Source organism: Ipomoea triloba, chromosome 9, assembly GCF_003576645.1.
Source record: "Ipomoea triloba cultivar NCNSP0323 chromosome 9, ASM357664v1".
NCBI classification, from domain to species: domain Eukaryota; kingdom Viridiplantae; phylum Streptophyta; class Magnoliopsida; order Solanales; family Convolvulaceae; genus Ipomoea; species Ipomoea triloba.
The window spans coordinates 10,213,613-10,233,463 of NC_044924.1; the positions used below are offsets into that span (position 1 = coordinate 10,213,613).

Sequence of the window (19,851 nt, forward strand, 5' to 3'; positions counted from 1 at the left end):
ATAATATATGTATAGTAATTTGTATTAGTTAATTTCCATTTTATATTTTCTTACCAAATAAGCTTTGTTAATTATTTGACCAATAAAATAATTAATTAATTGACTACAAAAGTTTGGGCGGAAAAATGAAATAAAAGGATTTTTCTTTTATATATTGTATAGGTTATAGAGTTAATACTTAAAATGGTCATTCTATTATAACATAATTCTTAATTTGATTCTTAATTATTAATTCAACAAAAATGATCATTTAATTATACAAAATTTACCTAATTCAATCATCCCCCTGGCTAAACCGATGACCAAATTAAATTGTTTAAAGTTTGCATACTATGATACGTTAAAAGATATTTCGGATGAATTATTGATGATTGAGAAATTATGAATGGCATAATTGAGTATTATCTTTTTATTGTTTTACATATTATTTTTGTGAAGGCTAATATTTGGTGGCGAACCCGGGTGGCAGACGGTTTCAAACTCAGGACCTCACGGCCGCGAGCGTCTTGGTCTTGCCACTCAGGCTACCCTTACAGGGATTTTGTGAAGGCTAATATGATAATATGATATGCGGATGAACCATGCATGCCCATCTATAAGTTTAATTTCCAATCACACGCTTTCTTGGTATTGCTTTCAAAGGTTGGAGCTTTCTCAATGTGGTTCCCACCCTGTCCCTCATATCCATAGTTTTGGGATCAACAGACTGCTCAACTTCCCAGTCGAATTGGTGGAGCAACGACCCCAGGACGAAGTGAGTCATACGGTGGCCTAACGGAAGCCCAACACAGATTCTCCGACCAGCCCCAAAGGGTATCAGCTCAAAATGTTGTCCCTTTACGTCAATATTTGAGCCAAGAAACCTCTCAGGCTTGAACGTCAATGGGTCTTCCCAACATTCTGGGTCTCTTCCAATTGCCCAAACATTCACCAACACTTGCGTGTCTTTTGGCACGTCGTATCCCATGAACTTCGTGTCCTGAACTGCTTTTCTTGGTAGCAGGAAAGGGAGCGGAGGATGTAGACGAAATGTCTCCTTCACCACTGCTTGTAGATATGGCAGGTTGTCGATGTCACTCTCCTCGAATTTCTTGTCTGATCCGACCACCTTTGAAATCTCTGCTCTCGCCTTCTCCATTGCTTCGGGGTTCCTCAGAAGCTCCGACATTGCCCACTCGACCGTGCTGCTTGTCGTTTCTGTGCCCGCTAAAAACATCTCCTGCAACAATAATAACCAAGCTAGATTTTAATTAGTTGATCATTGGATTTTCTTTTTGGATCACATGGCAAATTGTAGTTACTACTTGAAGCTGTGCACTGGTAAACTCAACTCTAGGTCACAAAGATTAGAAAATGGTAAGATACTAAAATAATAAATATTAATTTAAAAAAGCATCTAGAGTTTGAATAATTTAGCGTTATTTTGCTTAAAACGATATTGTTTTGAGATTTTGAGTAAAATAACCTATAAAAAAAAAAAACAATAGCTAATCAGTTGTCTAAGTTGCCTAGTTGGTGCCTAAGCCACTTGGTAAGCGCCTAAGCGACCTAGGCGGCGCTTAGACTGCCTAGGCCATCGTCTAGACTACCGATTATGGTGATACACTAGACTGGCAGCCGACGCCTAAGCAGGATTTTTGCAACACGGGTTACTTTTAGCTGACGGATTCAAAGTAATTAAGAAGATCAATAAGTCATTTCCCCGAAGTCAAACTTAAAACCTTGCCGTTATCAAGTCATAAGTGGACTATAGTTTAAGTATTTAACTATCAGCTTAGGATTTTAATTAAAATGTAACACATATTTTAGTTTGGTATCAAAATTAATCCTATCTAGGCTTTTACTAGTTGACTAACTTGGCTTCACTGTTTTAGAAACTAATAAAGGACTTAATGATTACCAGTATGAGTACAAGAATTTCATGTTCTGATAACTTCTCCGGTTCGTCCTTTCCTTTGCCCTTGAATTCAAGCAGTACGCTCAAGAAATCTTTCGGATTTTCTCTGTCATCATTAGCTCCTTCTTTCATGCGTTCCTTCAAGAACGACGAAGCGATTCCCATTGTTATCCCGGTCTCGCGACCCATCTTCCTTCTCAACCCCTGCAAATCAAGCAACCTAAGACAAGGGAAGATGTCGGAGATATTGGGACGCCCCGACAGCTCCATGATTCTCGTCATGGCATTGAAGAACTCCGAGGTTACCTCGGCCTCAGGATCCGCTAAGTCACGCGACAACACGACGTTCCCCAGCATGTTAAACGACGCCAGGAAAGCGAAACGCGCCACTTCAACACTACCCCCATGCCCTTCTTTCTCAACCCACATAAGCATGTCGTCGACGCTCTTTCTCCTAATACCCGCCGTGTCGTTCATTTTCCGGCCAGTGAACATCTCGGAGCTGCAGATCCGCCGTAGCACCCGCCAGAACGCCCCGTAGGGGGCCAGCGCCAGAGAGGCGTCGGCGTAATTGTTGCTCCTGTTGACGTCGCCGATTCTGCGATCCGCGAAGGAGACGTCGTGGTTCTTGAACAGCTCCGTAGCGGCCTCCACGGTCTGGATAACCATGGTGTTTATGGTGCCTATCCTTAGCCAAACAACGGGGCCGTACACTTGTTTCAGACCTGCCATTGTTTTGTGCAGTTCGGGTCCTAGGTCTAGCATGTTGCCTATAACCGGCAGGCCCCGGGGCCCCGGAGGTAGCTTATAGGATTTTGATGATTTTCTTGGGAAAAACACCAAGAACATCAATGGTGGTAATAAAAGGATAATGAATAGAAGAAGAGACCCCATTTCAGGTATGATATACTCCACTACTTTCGATTTCTTTGTATTTTAATTTTGTGCTCCCATTGTAATTGGCCAATTGCCACTATATATATAGACATTACTATTAAAGGAATCTACAACATTTCATATCTACATTTCATATCAATGTCTATCCCCATTAAGTAGTGGTTTTTTTATTTTTATTAATTCAAAATGCCCAACGTCACTATAAATCTATAATGGAGACTTTGGCTTGCATGTCTAGACTTTAATTTAAGACTTTTTTGTTTCTTCTCAACGACCTCCAAAAGTTCAGTATTGGAAGTTTAATTTTTAAACACATATGGCTAGAACTAATTAAGTATATTATTTATATCCTTCTAGCGTTAATTAATTAATTCCTTCCAATAAAATGTTACAAAACTATTGGGCACGTACTCCAACTTAATTAGTTGGTCGGACAATTGATTTGATAACCATAAAATTTCAATCTCAATTCCCGTAACAACTGCCCTTTGACATTTTTAGTTTGAATTGGTCAACCATAAATAACTTAGGGTAACCCTAACCAAGTTGGTGAGACAATTAGTTTGGTAATCATGAACTTCCAAGTTTAACTTCTTGCAAGATCCTAGGATGGTTTATGACCTTGTGGTCTGTCGACTAAGGCTACAACTATGTTTCACCTAGAGGACACTTATAGGTAATGACGGTGAGCTTCCCAGTAAACCATACTTATGAGCAATTTAAGTTGGTTAATTACCTCATTGTGGTCTTTTGCTGACTAGGATTATAAGGCATATACATAAATACATAATGTGTTAATTATATGTACATAGTGAACCCTAATACATGATATAATTTGCATGGTGGACCTAATCCACGATATAATTTGTGGACCCTAATCCTCATGTATACACCATCTGTTTCATTTTAACTGTCATGTTTACAATCCATTGGTCAAACCAATTCTTTCTTTTTGTTTATTTTCTTTAGTAATTTTTAAAAATTATTTTTAAATTTGATTGTGTTTAATAATACTTTTAATATAGTTTTTAAATATATAAATTTTATATACTAATATAATACTAAACTTAATATTATGAATAATTAAATTAAAAGTAACTTCAGTCAAATCTCGTTAACCGAACCAAACACATAAAATGAGACAGAAGAAGTATTAAATAATAAATATATCTAATTGGAAAGTAACATTTTTGGTCCCTAGTTTGTTTCACTTTTAAAATTTTGGTCAATGTTAATTGATTTAAACATATTAAGTCCCGTAATTGTCTATTACATGTTGCACTTCCACTCCCTCCTATTATATAATTATCAAACTCCATTAGTAAACTTTTTTTATGAGATTATTTGTGTCATTTAGAATTTAAAATCAATATCTATGATTAAAGTTTCATTATTTCCATGTGAACGTCATTTTAACCGTGAATATTAATATGATTATAATTATAAAAATAACATCATATATTAATAAAGTTTTACAATCATATAAAACTAGTGACTAAAAATGTAATATTATAAATAATTAAGATAACTTACGGTAACTTTTTTTGGAAACAAAAGATAGTATGTTACTCCGTATTTTTTTTTTTTTTTTTTTTGAGAAGAAAAAGATAGTATGTTATAGAAACCAAATTTTTAAAAGAGAAAAAAAATTCAACGCCAAAAGTGCGGTGTTCCCTATATCTAAGATTTGATTACTCTTGCATATGGTGGATCAACCTACAATAATTGCCATAGAAAGTGAAACCACGTGGATAGACATTTTCTCGTGGGCGGCACACTAGTCACTATTGATGGGTTTTTGATTGGATGTATTTACAATTTAATTTTAACATAATTTTTTTGTCACTTGAATCACAATGTTACGTTTAGTTTAAGAGAATTGCAATTCTGCTAGCTTTCTTTTTGAGTACTAACTGACTCTGTTACAATGTAGTATCTGTTCATAGCTACTTTTTCAACCTACTGAAGCACAACGAGTCAACAGTATCGGGACACCGGATGCCACTTGACCACAAGGTCTTTGGCGCAATTCTCTCATCTTGTTGAATTGGTAATTCATCTTTTCCTAAATGAATTATAATTTAATGGGAAAAGAAAAGGAAAAAAGAAATAAATTTTTTTTTATCCTTGATTATTATTAGTATTATTATTACGCAATGACATTTTAATTTTTATACCACTTCTTCCGTTCTCATTCCTAATAATTATATTATTCTTTCCTATCAAACAATGTAATTTGAATTCTCACTCTATTCCAACATTATTATTTTTCTTATTGAATTAAAATTCTTTTCCATCCTAATTCTTTCATTCCAACCAAACACCCTGTAAAAGTCGAGATTTAAGAACATACTTTAGCAGTCATAATTAAATACACTTTAGTTGGGATAAATAATATTTCACTCTCCGAGTTTAGAAGTTGATAGATAGCTCGATTAATCTAACTATTATATACAAGAAAATAAGTATTTATAATAGATTAGGGGAAGGTTAGAAGACAAGCAAGCTCAAATACCCGGCTAGACTTACTTCATTTACTAACCCACTCTCCCATGTGGAGGTGCAACTGGGTGTCATTAGACCTTTAGATCTTTAGCTCTTAAAAAGAAATTTTGGAACATTCAAAAAAGAAACTCGAAACTTGATTCAATGCAAATATTTACTCTTGTAGAGTTGTAGCTCCGATCAAGTTACAAAGACTCTTCTTCTTCACTATTTTCATACTATAATCTTCATAAGTATTGAATCTGTAATTACATGTTGGGATTGTAATATTTGAATTTATACCAACTTTTCGAAAGTTAATAAACTCAGTCTAATAATTACACCATTACAGTTGATTCTGTCTTCACTATAGTTTATCCAAAATATTAAGATCATTTAAATTTTGTGTATCTTTATTTCTTTTTTCATATTACATATTTTAGTAAATTATTATTATTTTTTCCTTTATAATTTCTTCAGTTTTAGTATTTCATATGCAAAATAGAGAATTTACAATCTTTTTTAACAAATATTTTCTCTTCAATTGTGATATGATACATCATTCCTAGTTTTCCTTGCATGAACAAGTTAAAATCAAGATTTCTATTATGTATATGAAATACTGAGATTGTAGATAAAATTACTAAACTATCCTTATATTAAGTAAAACTCTATATAGGTAATAGGTTAACGTGCTTGTTAAGTTACGTTGCTTTAAGGATTACAATTGCAACTTTTTTGAAAAGTTAGGAGTATATTATAACAACAAAAAATTAAGAATTAAAATGACTAGAAGAAAATAATTGAGAAATTAAAAATGTAAAACTTTCAAAAATGTAACATGGAATATAAAAAATGCATTGTCTTTTAACTATTTAATTTTACTTTTAAGAAAAAAGAAATGTAAGTTGACATTTTGCCAAGTTGCATTGTCGATATATCTTCGAGACGGATAGAGTATAGTTCATCTACGGCTTTATCTTGCACCACATATCCCTTTTGCTTGAGGGGACTTGCTACAAGCTGCTACTTGGTGGTTATTGATGGGAGGAAAAGTAGTCCATAATTATATTTGAAATTGACAACCAAATATTAATAATGTGAACCAAATATCAATAAATTGTTCACATTATGCATTCACGAATTCACATCCATTATGGATAATTGAAGCATGTATTTCATCTCAACTAAAAGTCTAAATTAATAGCTGGATTGTACATTTATATATATATATATATATATATATATATATATATATATATATATGTTCAACATGTCTCCCCAATCACGTGTGCGAGACGATTACTTTTTGATGAGTTCCAAACAACATGTGAATTATAGTCTCTTTTTTTATTGGGCGACGCAAAAATTCAAACACATGACCTTTCACGAATTGAATTGGACATTTACATTTAGGCAAAAACTTGTGTGAGACCGTTTCACCATGAGACGTGTCGGGTCGGGTCGGGTCAAGATGCAAATGTCACACTTATATGCTCAAATGTAATACTAATCATGAATAAAATTTTTGTTACTTATTAGGGTAAATGTAATACTTTTAAGGGAAAATACAATACTTTTACATTTCGATTTAAAAGTATTACATTTTTCCTCAAAAGTATTATATTTGCCCTTATGAGTGAAAAATATATTACTTTTTCTCTTATAAGTAGCATAAATTGTATTTTTTATTAGTGTTATATTTGACATTTGCATGGTGCTTTGACCCGACCCGTCTCACGGATAAGGATCCATGAAACGGTCTCACACAAGTGTGACTCTTACATTAATATATATGCTTAACATGGATAAGGTTTTGCCTGTCTACTATTATTTATTCGAGACAATGTCTCTGATCTCCATCTCAATGGTCCAACAACAACAGTTGCCTCTACTGAGGCTCGAACCCACTCCCATCATCTATGTGTGAGTGTTAACTGAGACACCGGATGCCACTTGACAACAAGGTCTTTTGCAACATACACAGATATATATATATATATACACACACACACACTTTAATGAAATTTCATTGGTACAATTTTTTAAAATCATAATACTACAATAACATGTTATCATTAATTAATTTATATTTTTAAAATTAATTAATAACAATATGTCACGTTAATATATATAGCTCATAAAAATAATATAATTATCATCAAATCCGTAGTTTGCGTGACGCTAACCACTGTCGAGAAGTTCAATTTCATTTGAACATTATTGAATAGGTATATAAAGTTCAGCCTTAATACTATTAATCCTCCACTATTGACCTCCAAACCTTCAATCATATATATTATCTCTATTCATCATATAAATGCATTAAATTTGCCAATCCGGCCTTGAAAAATATTACATTGACAATCTAATGAATATGATTGATAACGCACCGACTATTATGACGGATGTTGGTGATATAATTGGCTGTCTAGAAAAGTTTAAGTTGAAATTTCGTGCATGTATTAATTCATTTTCAAAATTCAAAAGTATATGCTTTTATATCTAATCTAAATCTAATCTAAAAACATAATAAGTCTCAATTAAGGTTATATCCTTGATTTATGTCCATTTTTTTAATGCTAATAAATATATACATTTTACTTTAAATGTTGTACAATTCAATGTTATTAGACAAAATTGTTTCTACTATATTCTTGTTATACAAAATTACCCTTACACTGTTATAACACCGTAACTTTTTAAATCCACCATTATTACCCTACACCTATATCTATCATATCTTTTTCATATTCTTTAATTATCATTTTATTAAAATCATTATATAATTAATTTAATGGTTGATTATATTTTAATTAAATTCTATGAATGGTAAATCATGTATATGTGTGTATAAAATACATATATTATTTGTGTATATATAATTCGAATGTTATATTTTAATTATTTGTATTTATTAATTTTTTAATATTGGCATAAATTTTCGCGCATCTCGCGTACAAAATACTAGTTACACAATAAGTATATAATGGGACGTTTGATAAATAATGTAACTACATTATAACAGAGTCAGCTTCTTGATTTGACTGATAAGTTACTACTAAGTAATCCCTATGGTGGATTAACTCCACCTCACGATGGACCCTATCACTTTTCGGACATACATCAACTCTGAGGTGGAAATTTGGTATAACTTAGCAATCAAGGTCTGTCATTTTTCGGACGACATTCGTGTACGCAGGATGCAGGTGAACACGAGTCAAACATTTCCAAGCTTATTTTGGGATTTGATTTGCAACCCCTCACGCACGCATGCGCGAAAGAGCCTTTAAGCTATACAATTCAAACACCCTCTTAAAGGGTATTGTAAATATATTAGTGCAAACCCACTTTCGTTTCCAACGTGGATAAAAACTTTTTCCAAGACTTTCAACCTTCATTTTCCAACACAAATGAGTTTACTTTGAGAATCAATTTCTCATTCACCCATTATCTATTTTGAGTATACACTATATCGATTTCTTCGACTCACTACAAAGAACTCGAATCCACTTTAACCAACCCAAAAATGGAAGTGGACCCCATATATATATATATATTCAAGTGCATCCACATATCCTCGTGAGACCTTCATAAATGTACACAAACTATTATACACAAATGCACGCAAGGTAGATGTTGTGCATTTATAAAGGGTCTCACGGGAAGAGGTGATCTCATTTGATTATTACTCTCTCTCTCTCTATACTCTCTCACACACACACACACCACAAAATAGTCTCTAAAAATGCTAATTTATACTGATTTTTCAAAAACATATGATTGGAAAGGTGAAAAATAGTTAGGGTTCGTCAAATGGTTAGAACAATGAAAAAAGAGCTCAAATTGCATATAAATAGATGGCAGAGTACGTTGGTGCTAGCTCAAATATGGCGATATAAACACTCATCCTTTATTTGGAGGAATGAAATTTATCTTGAAGAAATGGAGCAACAATGGACTGCCTCATGGACGCTTGTCCATTGGCACATACAACTTGATCGAATCACTTCCTTGCTATTTTTGATCATTTTAACATCATAATTATTATGCTTGATAATTTGCATCAAAGTTGTAGCCATTTGAGTTGGTTTCCAAAAGACGCAAAAATTGCTCAATTTGAACATTCATATACTAAATGCCGATAATAATGTTACCAGTATATTTTTGTATTGTTATTTCTATAGTATGTTGAATACAGGGTTTGAGTGCAATACAATGCTCAGTGTGTGTTTTTTGTCTAGTTCAAGTGTCGTGTCTCTACAAGTGTTGTGAGCCTTTTTATCTTCCTCAGCTCAGTAATGGAGCGTTAATGCTAAGGAGCTGAGGAGCCGTCGAGCATTAATGATGGAGAGCTGAACCGTTGAGCATTAATGCTTAGGAGCCGTTGAGCATTGATGATGAGGAGTGAAGCGTTGAACGGCTAGTTGGATGTCCGTTGTCTTGCCTTTGGGTCCTGCCCGTGGTTCCGGGTCGAGTACCCAATTACCATGTCACTAAAATATGATTAAAATGTGAAGTAGTGTTCATGTTCAACGAGAATTGCAACTTCATACTTTTTTGTTATATTTTTGCCTTGATTTGCTCATATGATTAAAACAATTGAAAATATCACTTTTTAAGTGTCTAATAAGGAGTTAATTCCAGCAATGGTCCTCCGACTATGTTGATTTTTCAAAATTAGTCCCTGACTTTTAATTTGGACAATTTAGGTCCTTTGACTTTCAAATTCTTTTCAATGTTGGTCCTTTCGTCAAATTTTGGTTAAGTTGAGGTCAAATGAAGGGGTAAAATTGTCCGTTCATCTGTTTAGTGTATTATTGCTCGTATTTCTCATGTCCTATACGTTGTATATATGAATATAATCTCAGTCGAAGTCTCAATCGAAGCCATATAATCTCAGTCGAAGTCTCTTCGACTGAGATTATATTCATATATAGCGTATAGGACATGAGAAATACGAGCAATAATATACTAAACAAGTGAACGGACAATTTTATCCCTTCATTTGACCTCAACTTAACCAAAATTTGACGAAAGGACCAACATTGGAAAGAATTTGAAAGTCAAGGGACCTAAATTGTCCAAATTAAAAGTCGGGACTAATTTAGAAAAATCAACATAGTCGGAGGACTATTGCTGGAATTAACTCGTCTAATAAGTATTGCATCTTCCTTAGCTTCAGTTTAACTCCCATTGACTTAAATGCATCTTTAGATAAGAATCATTACATATGTCAATTCCTTATTAAATATGAATTTGGCAATGCCAAACCAAACAATAAAAATTTTGGTTCAGCCTGACCCATATTCAAAAATAAATAAAATTGTTTCTTCAATTTCTTTAGTTTTGAATTATATTTATCAATTTATGTAATTATTTCTATTATAACAAGTTACGAGTTAAAAATTATTTATTTACATCTTTTTATTATAATTATTATTAATCTTTATAACTATTGCAAATTTTATTTTATAATTTTATTTTGAGATAGTTGCATTTTGGATATTCAGTTATACACATAGTACAAATTTAGTTCATGAGTTATATGCGTAATTATCTTTAACCTCTAAGTTATGTACGAAGTGACGATTTTAGTCTTTCAGGACTATTTTTACTAGCAATTTGTTACTTAATAAAGTGGTTGATTTGGTCCTTTAAGGACTAATATCGTCACTCCATGCATAATTTATAGGTTAAAAATGGTCACACATATAACCTAGGGATGAAGTTTGTACCACCGGTAGGAGAACAAAAAATACAATTTCCCTTTTATTTTTATATAATAATACTAATAATTATTATTATTAAAATAATTAATATTTTATAAGAAATAATCTTGTAATAAATTTACGTTCATGTTTAAATAAAATGAATCAAACAGAAAAAAGAATAATTTTTTAACTTTTAACCTAACAGGAAAATACTATTTTATGAATGTTAGCCAAACACAAAAAGTGAGAAGATTTTTTGAAAAATGATTCATTTCAAAAAAATATTTTGTTGTATTTCCAAATGGATCCTAAGCCTGTACCTCATTATTTAAGAACCAAATGTTCCTTTTCTTTTCTTTTATTGTTAAAAAAATTTATTTACCGAGTATTTTTATTTATTTATTTTTTGGTTTTGAAATATGACTAGTAATTAGGAATTAGCGTCGAGAGAGGTCCCGCGCCGGCGCAATCATTATTGCATGGACCATGATCCACACAACTGTGTGGACCAAAAATAAAAAGTACATTATTTTTGTACTGAAGGTATATTATTTTTGTACTATAGGTACATTATTTTAGGGTACATTATTTTTGTACTGTAGGTACATTATTTGATAAACATTATTTGATAGTTATCAAATAATGTACCTACAATACAAAAATAATGTACCTTCAATACAAAAATAATGTACTTTTTATTTTTGGACCATGCTCCATGCAATAATTTGCGCCCGTCTATTTCACTTTCGTTTACGGTTATTTTCTCAACTTTTGCCATTCTCAGTCAACTCATTCTTACTGAATTACAGTTCTCATCAGTGCTTTGAGCCCGTGAATGGCGAGGGAACGTGGTGAAATCTTGTATACGATTTACCGAGCCCTTACGTACGGCCTGTCGCCACTGTTATACCTCCATCTGCGGTGGCGCAAACGCCGCGGCCTCGAGCATCCCCTCCGGTGGGTCGAGCGTCTTGGTCGTCCTTCTCTCCCTCGTCCCGCTGGCCCCCTCGTCTGGTTCCATGCTGTCTCGCTAGGTGAATCTCTCCTCCTTTCTCGTTACATCCAGTGGCGGAATTAGATTGAATTCCTCGTTTAATGTTCATATCTACATTGCATAAACTAGTCGAAAATTAGAAATGGAAATAAATAATTAACCATTCCCTAAATCCCTAACCATAAGTATAGTTGTGCCTGTCTGTGTTACTGTGTAATAATGTTTAAATGTACACTGTAAACTATTGAGTGAACTTCGAGTTGAGGTTTTACTTTTTCTGCTCTGAACTAATGATATTTGTGTGTAATGTGGTTGGTTATCAGTAATTTCATTTTATTTTTTACTATAATTTGGAAAATAGGCGAGGGAATGGCAGCAATTCCAGTGATCAAATGCTGCATAGAAAGGAGGCCTGATGTATCTGTCCTAATGACTACAACCACAGCATCAGCATTGTGAGATGAATTTTGAATTTACATTTTTCATTATCATGGTAGATCTTGCTTATGATTTTTAAATAATAATAATAATAATTGGTATGGCTTCATCTTAGTTTGTCTTTCTAAAAAATATGAAGCTTTAGATTTGAATGATGGAGTGTTCTAAGGATTTGGGGGAGTTTAATAGGGATGCGATTTTGGACTGGTGCAATTTATACTGTGTTTGACATTCTGACAGAAAATCAATGTGACCTTGGAATTCATGGACTAAGATCTACAAGAATGAAATTAATTTTCTAGTATGAAATTCAATTTCTAACCGATGGTCAGCTGACAGGATGTAAACGGCTCTAGTTGTGTGAGGGGAAGGTAAGCTTTCTCAGTGGACTGGACGTCCAGAGAATATTTCAGCTTCCTTTGTTTTTATGCATTTCACTGTGGGGTGTATATAGTTCTTTTGATATGGATTTCACATCAAATGATAACCTTAGGTTGGGTTTTATAGTATTCCCTTGTGCAAATTTTAAGGTTCTATTTTATAGTAATGGATTTCATTAGCAATGTTATTATTTCTCCTTATAAAAGCTGGATGATAAGAATTGTGAGATTGTGGTGATTTGAAGAATAATTAAACATTTAAAAGGTGTGATCAATAGACATTTGTGCATTGAGAAAGAAAAGATTTGAGACATAGGAGATTGAGAAAGAGAAGAGGGAGGTGAAGTTGTGACACAAAGTTACCTGTCATGCTTTGGATTGACCAGACATACTTTTAGTAGACCAGGATGATTCTACAAGGAACCAAAGTGAATAACTATCAGGAACCAGGTTACCAGCCTACCAGCAGAGTAGAACAAGGCCATTTTGAAGACTATATTGATTATAGCCTGAGAAGTTTCTTTTTGGCCTTTCCTTAGAAATATGCACATTTTTTCAAATTTTCATTTTCATTTTGGGTAAACTTAATCTAGAAAAGTAGTGTCACTTGCTACTAGTTGGAAGGATAGTAGATTTGCATTATAGGAATTTGAAATGGTTTCCATGTAATTTGCTTAGCCATTATAAAATTTAACTATTTTATAGTTGACAACTACAGTCATAAAGAAATGATATTATTTTTGGACCTATCTTTTTATTTCCACTCGACAAGAAAATGAAATTCTCATCTTTGTTCTTTTCTTTACTTTCTTGCAGCGAAGTTATAAAGAACCTGCTTCCAAGTAATGTTATATATCAGGTACTGATAATTGTCACATTTCTATTTAAGGCCCAATAGTAAGATGCTATTTACTGCCAAGATAATGCCCCATGAAATTATTTTTCATTTTTTCAGATTCTAATACTTTCTAGTGCAGATGTATGTCTTTGGACTAAAATGGTGCAAACATTTTCTATCCCAAATTACACTTTCAGAATTTGAGTCTTTGATTTTAGATTGCTTCTGGACTCTCTTCCTTGAGTAAGTAGTGAAAATGGGTTTTCTCTGACTTGTTATTGTTTTGCATTTGAAATCAGTTTTCTCCTCTTGACATTCCTCATGCCATTGATGCCTTTCTCTGTTACTGGAGGCCAAGTGCAGTCATATTGATGGAAAGTGAACTTTGGCCAAATCTTATTATGTGTGCTGCAAAAAATGAGGTACGCATTTCGTATCATTTTAAATGTATGTGTCATTTGTACAATTTGTTGAACTAAGATTGTGCTAATATATTTACTAACATTGTATTTCAACTAAGGCTCTCCACCTTTAATTGCCAAAGATGTGTTAGAAGTTATATCCAGCTTTATGATGCTTCATGTTTTGCATGCTTTGGGTTTTTGTAATACCCACCGTTATATACTTGTGCTTGCTTGTGATGATACTTGTTCATGCACTATAGACTATGTATGTTGTCTTTTACCTATATTTACAGTTATCAGTATTGCTTTGCAGATCACCTTGGCATTGCTTAATGCTAGGATGTCTAGAACGTCATATCAAAATTGGTCTCTACCGGTGATTCTTCCCTTGACATCATTATTGCTGTCAAAATTTTCACTGATTGTCCCATTGGTAAGTCTTTATACATGATATTTTCTCTATGGTGGAATTATCTTTGTGTTTTGTTATTTCTGATACTTTGTTTTTTATTACTGTCATAGAGCACTACACAAGGAATCCATTTTCAGCTGCTGCAGGCTTCGCCATTTATCATTAACTTTTGCGGTGACCTAAAGTATGGTATGCCCAAAGTTTGATACTATAGACCTTTTTGCTAAAAATAAAATACTAAAATTATTGAAGGTTGGGCTTGGTGTATTGACCATGTGTGGAAGCTTTGTGCACTGTGTTTGACCTTTTAATGCATTCCTTCTAAAAACTGTTGAAAAATTATCTGGCTCCTGTTAAGTCTTTAGCTTAACAGAAGGATGACCAGATTTAACATTTTACACCTACCACTATTAAGCTACTTGCAATTTTGCAAACAGTGACACTTTCACCTACAGAATCCTAGTTAATTGTTCTGTTTCCTTCAGCTGTAGAGAACATTGACACTGCTGAAAGGGATAATAGAGTTTTGGAAGATTTGAAGGTACAGCTTGCTGAGAGAAAGATGTGGTTGGCTTCTTCCATTCACAAAGGCGAAGAAGAAGGTATTTTTATACAAATGGAATCAGTTACCTTTTCCAAAACTTATGTTATGAACTTACTTTTCTGGGAAGGGTTAAAACATTATGTTCTCCGAGCCTTCCTCTCCACCACCCCACACCCCTACTCAAAAATGTTTCCTGTGAGCAGTAGGCATTGGATAAGACTGCATATGAGATATGACATTAAAAATACTCTCTTGACATAGTAAAGTATATATAATGATGGCTGTGTTATGGCAATGAGGACTCTGTTCCCTTTCTCATTTTCCTTTGGGGAAAACTTGTATTGTATTTTATGGCTTTGCTGCTTGAAGGAAGGGTTTGATGGACAAAGAGAAAAGTTGGTGTAGGTTGTGAGATTAGAGCTTTGCCACAGTTAATTTTCTGCGGTTTCTTTGTTGAAGTTGTATAGTTAACTTTGGTTACTGATGTTTGAAATACTGAAATTGTTGATCTGCAGTCATGTTAGAAGTCCACAAAGCACTAAAGCAAATGTATCAGAATATATTTACTATCATTGTGCCTCGGCATCCACAACATGGGCAAGAAATTGCTTTGGTATGATTTTTATGTAATGCATGTAGGGCTGTTATTGGATGTGAATGAATGTAGTGTGCATAAAAACCAGTAAAGATTCTTCTGTCACTGCAAAGCAGTTTGATACTTTGATTCTTGTAGTTGATATAAAAGCGTTCTTCTAATGCAGCTGTCATTTATTTGTTTATTTATATATTCAATCAACTGTATATGCTATGGTATCACTTGATTGAGCTCATTTTTTGTTTACTGCATGACACATCATTTCTAATATCTCTTCCCTGAAATTATGCAGGAGTTGCAGAAAGAACAACTGAGTGTAGCCTTAAGGTCCCGTAATGATAAAATAATGCCAGAAACAAACATCTATGTGGTTGACACTTTAGGTTTGTAATTATTATGTCTTTACTAACTTTTGTTATGCCAATCTTCAAGTACCAGGAGGTATTCTGTTGGCTGCTTATGACTTTCTTTCCTTCCTTGCATCCCTTAAGGAAATCAATAAAATTTATTTTTCCTTGGTTTGCTCTGATATCTATTTTGTATTTCTTGGGCATTTTCTCTAAAATATCCATAATTTGCCTTTCAAGGCTCAGTTTGTAATGTAATGAATGTTAAATGACTGCCTTTTGGCCTGCCTTATTATGTAAGATGGTTCACTTAGATAAATATCTTCAAGAAGAGAAACAATCACTTTTTTCTTTTCAAAGTTTAAGAAGTTTGGGAAGACTTAGCAATGTTTTTAATGTCCTTGTTATTATGTTCTGCAGGTGAACTAAGAAAATTCTATAGTCTAACACCTATTGCTGTAGTTGGAGGTTCTTTTTTGCCTGGATCAGCTGGTCATAACATTTCAGAAGCCGCTGCAGCAGGATGTGCTGTTCTGACAGGTAATTTTTTTAGCGTTTTCACCAGCTAATGTAAGCAATGACATTATGTATAATATTGCTTTTCATGCTGTGTTAAATGAATAGTTTCATTCTTCTCTAATGTAACAGGTCCTTACATTGGTCACTTCTCACACATGGCAAAGCAGATGCAACAGCTTAATCCTTTGTCAGTCCAGCAGGTATGTAATCTTGTTATCTGTAAACTATGGTCTATACCTTCCATTATATCAAAAATGATATTGAATTAATGGTTTCCAGCTTTCGATTTTTAAGAACGATATTGGGTTTTTTTTTGAATATTTTGTTGGAGTTTTTAGTTTGTAATAGTTTTTATTTGGTAGGTTTCTGGAGACAGCCTTGTTGAAGCTGTGGGTGAGCTCCTTGGTGATGAATCAACTCTGGAAGCACACCGTAATGCTGCAAAACAAGCATATGAAGCTCTTTCTAAAGGGATCATCGAAAACCTGTGGTATTTGCTAGGCGTCCACATTTTTGACAAAACAATGGGAAAATGAAGTTGCATGTCTCGGTCTCAGAAGTCAGAATGGAAAACTGTGTCCAAAACCCCAAAATCTGGAATTGGCAATCGCCCTGGAGCCTGGAGGTCCAAAAAGGGGATGGAAACAGTAAAGACTAAAGACTTGATCAAAGAGAAAAGTAGTATGTAATGGCTCAAATTTCAAATACCTTTCTCGCCAATCGCCAATACAATATCCTCGCACCCATTTCCACTTGTTCCCTTGGTGCCATACAGGTTTGTTTCGTAGACGAATTCTAAGAGAGATCATACTCGTAATTTGTGTATAGTGTGACGTACGTCCCCCATAACTATTTGTGTAGCATTTTTTTGTTGACTGTAGCATTGACATTACAATCGTATTCAATAATAATAATGATAACAATAATAATAATAATAAGTCATGGTAATTTTTATGGTGCAACTAGTCGCACTTTCTTAGTGCAGTGTGTATCCCCTACAATCTTTATAAGCAGTGAAAGGTAAAAATTAAAAATTATCTTATAAGACATGTCGACTCATAATTAAGATAATAGAGTGCATTTTGCTCTTTAATATTTCAAATTTTTTATTATCATTCCTCTATGAACATATATGTAGAGGGGCTTTAAATGAGAATATATTCCTGTAAAAAGTGTGAATTTATCTAGGTCATGCCGTCATTTATGTTGATCCTGTGGACCTTGGTTTTTGAATGAATTTAAATTAGTATATTTGGATTCAACTTAGTATATGAATTTTTTTTAAAACATTTATGATTCTTTAAAAGGTATGTCTCACTATATGAGTTCGATCATGTGACCATCCATTTGGAATTGTAACAGAGATGTCATAGTAATATGAATTTATAAGAAAATGAAATCATAAAGAGGTGAGATTTGTTGCCTTTGACCATAAAATGCGCTGTTTCATCCCATGTTGCCGTCTAATTTGTGTACACGAACTAGAGCTGGCCACCGACTAGTTCAAGATCAAACCAACCCTGAATCAGTCCGAAAAAAAATGGGCCTGAGCCGGACTTAGTCTGGACGAGTCTAGGTCTGTGCAAACTTAGCATGCGTTAGACATGCAGCCATGACGAAAAAAATGTATTAATTTTTGGCAAGCTGTCACATTGTATTAAATATAAAATTTCTCTTTTTTGTTTAGCATAACATTTTTAAAAATTGAATAAACATTATATCATAAATTTTTAAGATCAATTGCACTTTAAGTCCTTATAACATAGATATGAGCGATTAAATTCGTCCCTCAATTGTAATTAATGACTTGATATCACTCTAATTATGCATTGGTGTGGCTATTTTAGCTTTTCTTATTACAGCAGTCATCAATTTCGTTTTAAATTTTATTTTATTAACTAGTATTTTCGCCCGTGCGTTGCACGGATTGGATTTGCTATAATATTTTAAGAATATTTGGATCGATATACAATTATATAAATTATAACATCGAATATTATATAGCGCAATTGATGAAATTGATTGGATCAACTATGTTTTTTTGAGCGCAATTGATGAAATTGATTGGATCAACTATGTTTTTTTGATGTTTTTCTTGCTTGTTGATTGGATCAACTATGTTTTTTTGATGTTTTTCTTGCTTGGATTAGAGCAAATAATTGTCAAATTACTCAATGCGATGCACGGATAAATTTTTTATTATATATTTAGATAATAAAAATAAAGATGAAATTAAAAAAAAAAATTATAATATTGAACATATACCTTTATTTGATTATAAGATTATAGTACGATAGGAATTGTAACGTAGAATTGTACGACGAATAGGAAAATAAAAAATAATAGCATAAGAATATTTGGATCGATATACAATTATATAAATTATAACATCGAATATTATATAGCGCAATTGATGAAATTGATTGGATCAACTATGTTTTTTTGAGCGCAATTGATGAAATTGATTGGATCAACTATGTTTTTTTGATGTTTTTCTTGCTTGTTGATTGGATCAACTATGTTTTTTTGATGTTTTTCTTGCTTGAATTAGAGCAAATAATTGTCCAATTACTCAATGCGATGCACGGATAAATTTTTTATTATATATTTAGATAATAAAAATAAAGATGAAATTATAAAAAAAATTATAATATTGAACATATACATTTATTTGATTATGGTAAAAACTTGTGTGAGACCGTCTCACCATGAGACGGGTCGGGTCAAGATGCAAATGTAACACTTATATGCACAAATGCCATACTTATATGCTCAAATGTAATACTAATCAAGAATAAAATTTTTGTTACTTATTAGGGTAATGTAATACTTTTAAGGGAAAATACAATACTTTTACATTTCGATTTAAAAGTATTACATTTTTCCTCAAAAGTATTATATTTGCCCTTATGAGTGAGAGGCACTTGTCAACATTACTTATTATGAAAAATATATTACTTTTTCTCTTATAAGTAACAAAAATTGTATTTTTTATTAGTGTTATATTTGAGCATATAAGTGTGAGATTTGCACATATAAGTATGACATTTGCATGGTGCTTTGACCCGACCCGGCCCGTCTCATGAATAAGGATCCGTGAGACGGTCTCACACAAGTGTGACCCTTTGATTATAAGATTATAGTACGATAGGAATTGTAATGTAGAATTGTACAACGAATATGAAAATAGAAAATAATAGCATCCTAAATATATTGTATGACTGTTTTGGGCGGGAAGCTTAAAGTAAGGATTTTGTTTTTATATATAATATAGATAGATTACAAATATAAAGAAAAAAGTAAAATTGACGTAAAAATTTAGAACACGCGAAACATATGTATGACCATTTAATTTTTCCTATCCTAGGAATCAAAGATGCAAATGACC

General features: G+C 33.0%; 2 protein-coding genes across 2 annotated transcripts; one reads left to right on the top strand and one right to left on the bottom strand.

Annotated features, from left to right (window-relative positions):
* Nucleotides 1–336: 336 nt before the first annotated feature.
* LOC116030737 (cytochrome P450 76A2-like) lies at nucleotides 337–2,838 on the bottom strand. Its single transcript, XM_031273058.1, has 2 exons — nucleotides 1,901–2,838; nucleotides 337–1,219 (listed from the first exon to the last, which is right to left on the bottom strand). The coding sequence occupies exons 1-2, from the start codon at nucleotides 2,789–2,791 to the stop codon at nucleotides 602–604; spliced, it is 1,509 nt and encodes a 502-aa protein (XP_031128918.1). The 5' UTR covers nucleotides 2,792–2,838; the 3' UTR covers nucleotides 337–601.
* An 8,943-nt stretch (nucleotides 2,839–11,781) lies between these two features.
* LOC116028958 (probable 3-deoxy-D-manno-octulosonic acid transferase, mitochondrial) lies at nucleotides 11,782–17,401 on the top strand. Its single transcript, XM_031270815.1, has 12 exons — nucleotides 11,782–12,026; nucleotides 12,348–12,441; nucleotides 13,621–13,663; nucleotides 13,942–14,064; nucleotides 14,360–14,479; nucleotides 14,569–14,647; nucleotides 14,944–15,060; nucleotides 15,518–15,615; nucleotides 15,890–15,980; nucleotides 16,365–16,484; nucleotides 16,593–16,663; nucleotides 16,826–17,401. Exons 1-12 carry the CDS (start codon nucleotides 11,828–11,830, stop codon nucleotides 16,997–16,999), a joined length of 1,329 nt encoding a protein of 442 aa, XP_031126675.1. The 5' UTR covers nucleotides 11,782–11,827; the 3' UTR covers nucleotides 17,000–17,401.
* Nucleotides 17,402–19,851: the final 2,450 nt, after the last annotated feature.

Bases quoted from the DNA above. Each gene is read 5' to 3' on its own strand.
- LOC116030737 (XM_031273058.1), bottom strand. From the start codon at position 2,791: ATGGGGTCTCTTCTTCTATTCATTATCCTTTTATTACCACCATTGATG. The intron at 1,220-1,900 runs GTAATCATTAAG...TTATTGTTGCAG, and splicing joins AAATTCTTGTACTCATACTG to GAGATGTTTTTAGCGGGCAC.
- LOC116028958 (XM_031270815.1), top strand. From the start codon at position 11,828: ATGGCGAGGGAACGTGGTGAAATCTTGTATACGATTTACCGAGCCCTT. The intron at 15,061-15,517 runs GTATTTTTATAC...GTTGATCTGCAG, and splicing joins TCACAAAGGCGAAGAAGAAG to TCATGTTAGAAGTCCACAAA. The intron at 15,981-16,364 runs GTTTGTAATTAT...TATGTTCTGCAG, and splicing joins CTATGTGGTTGACACTTTAG to GTGAACTAAGAAAATTCTAT.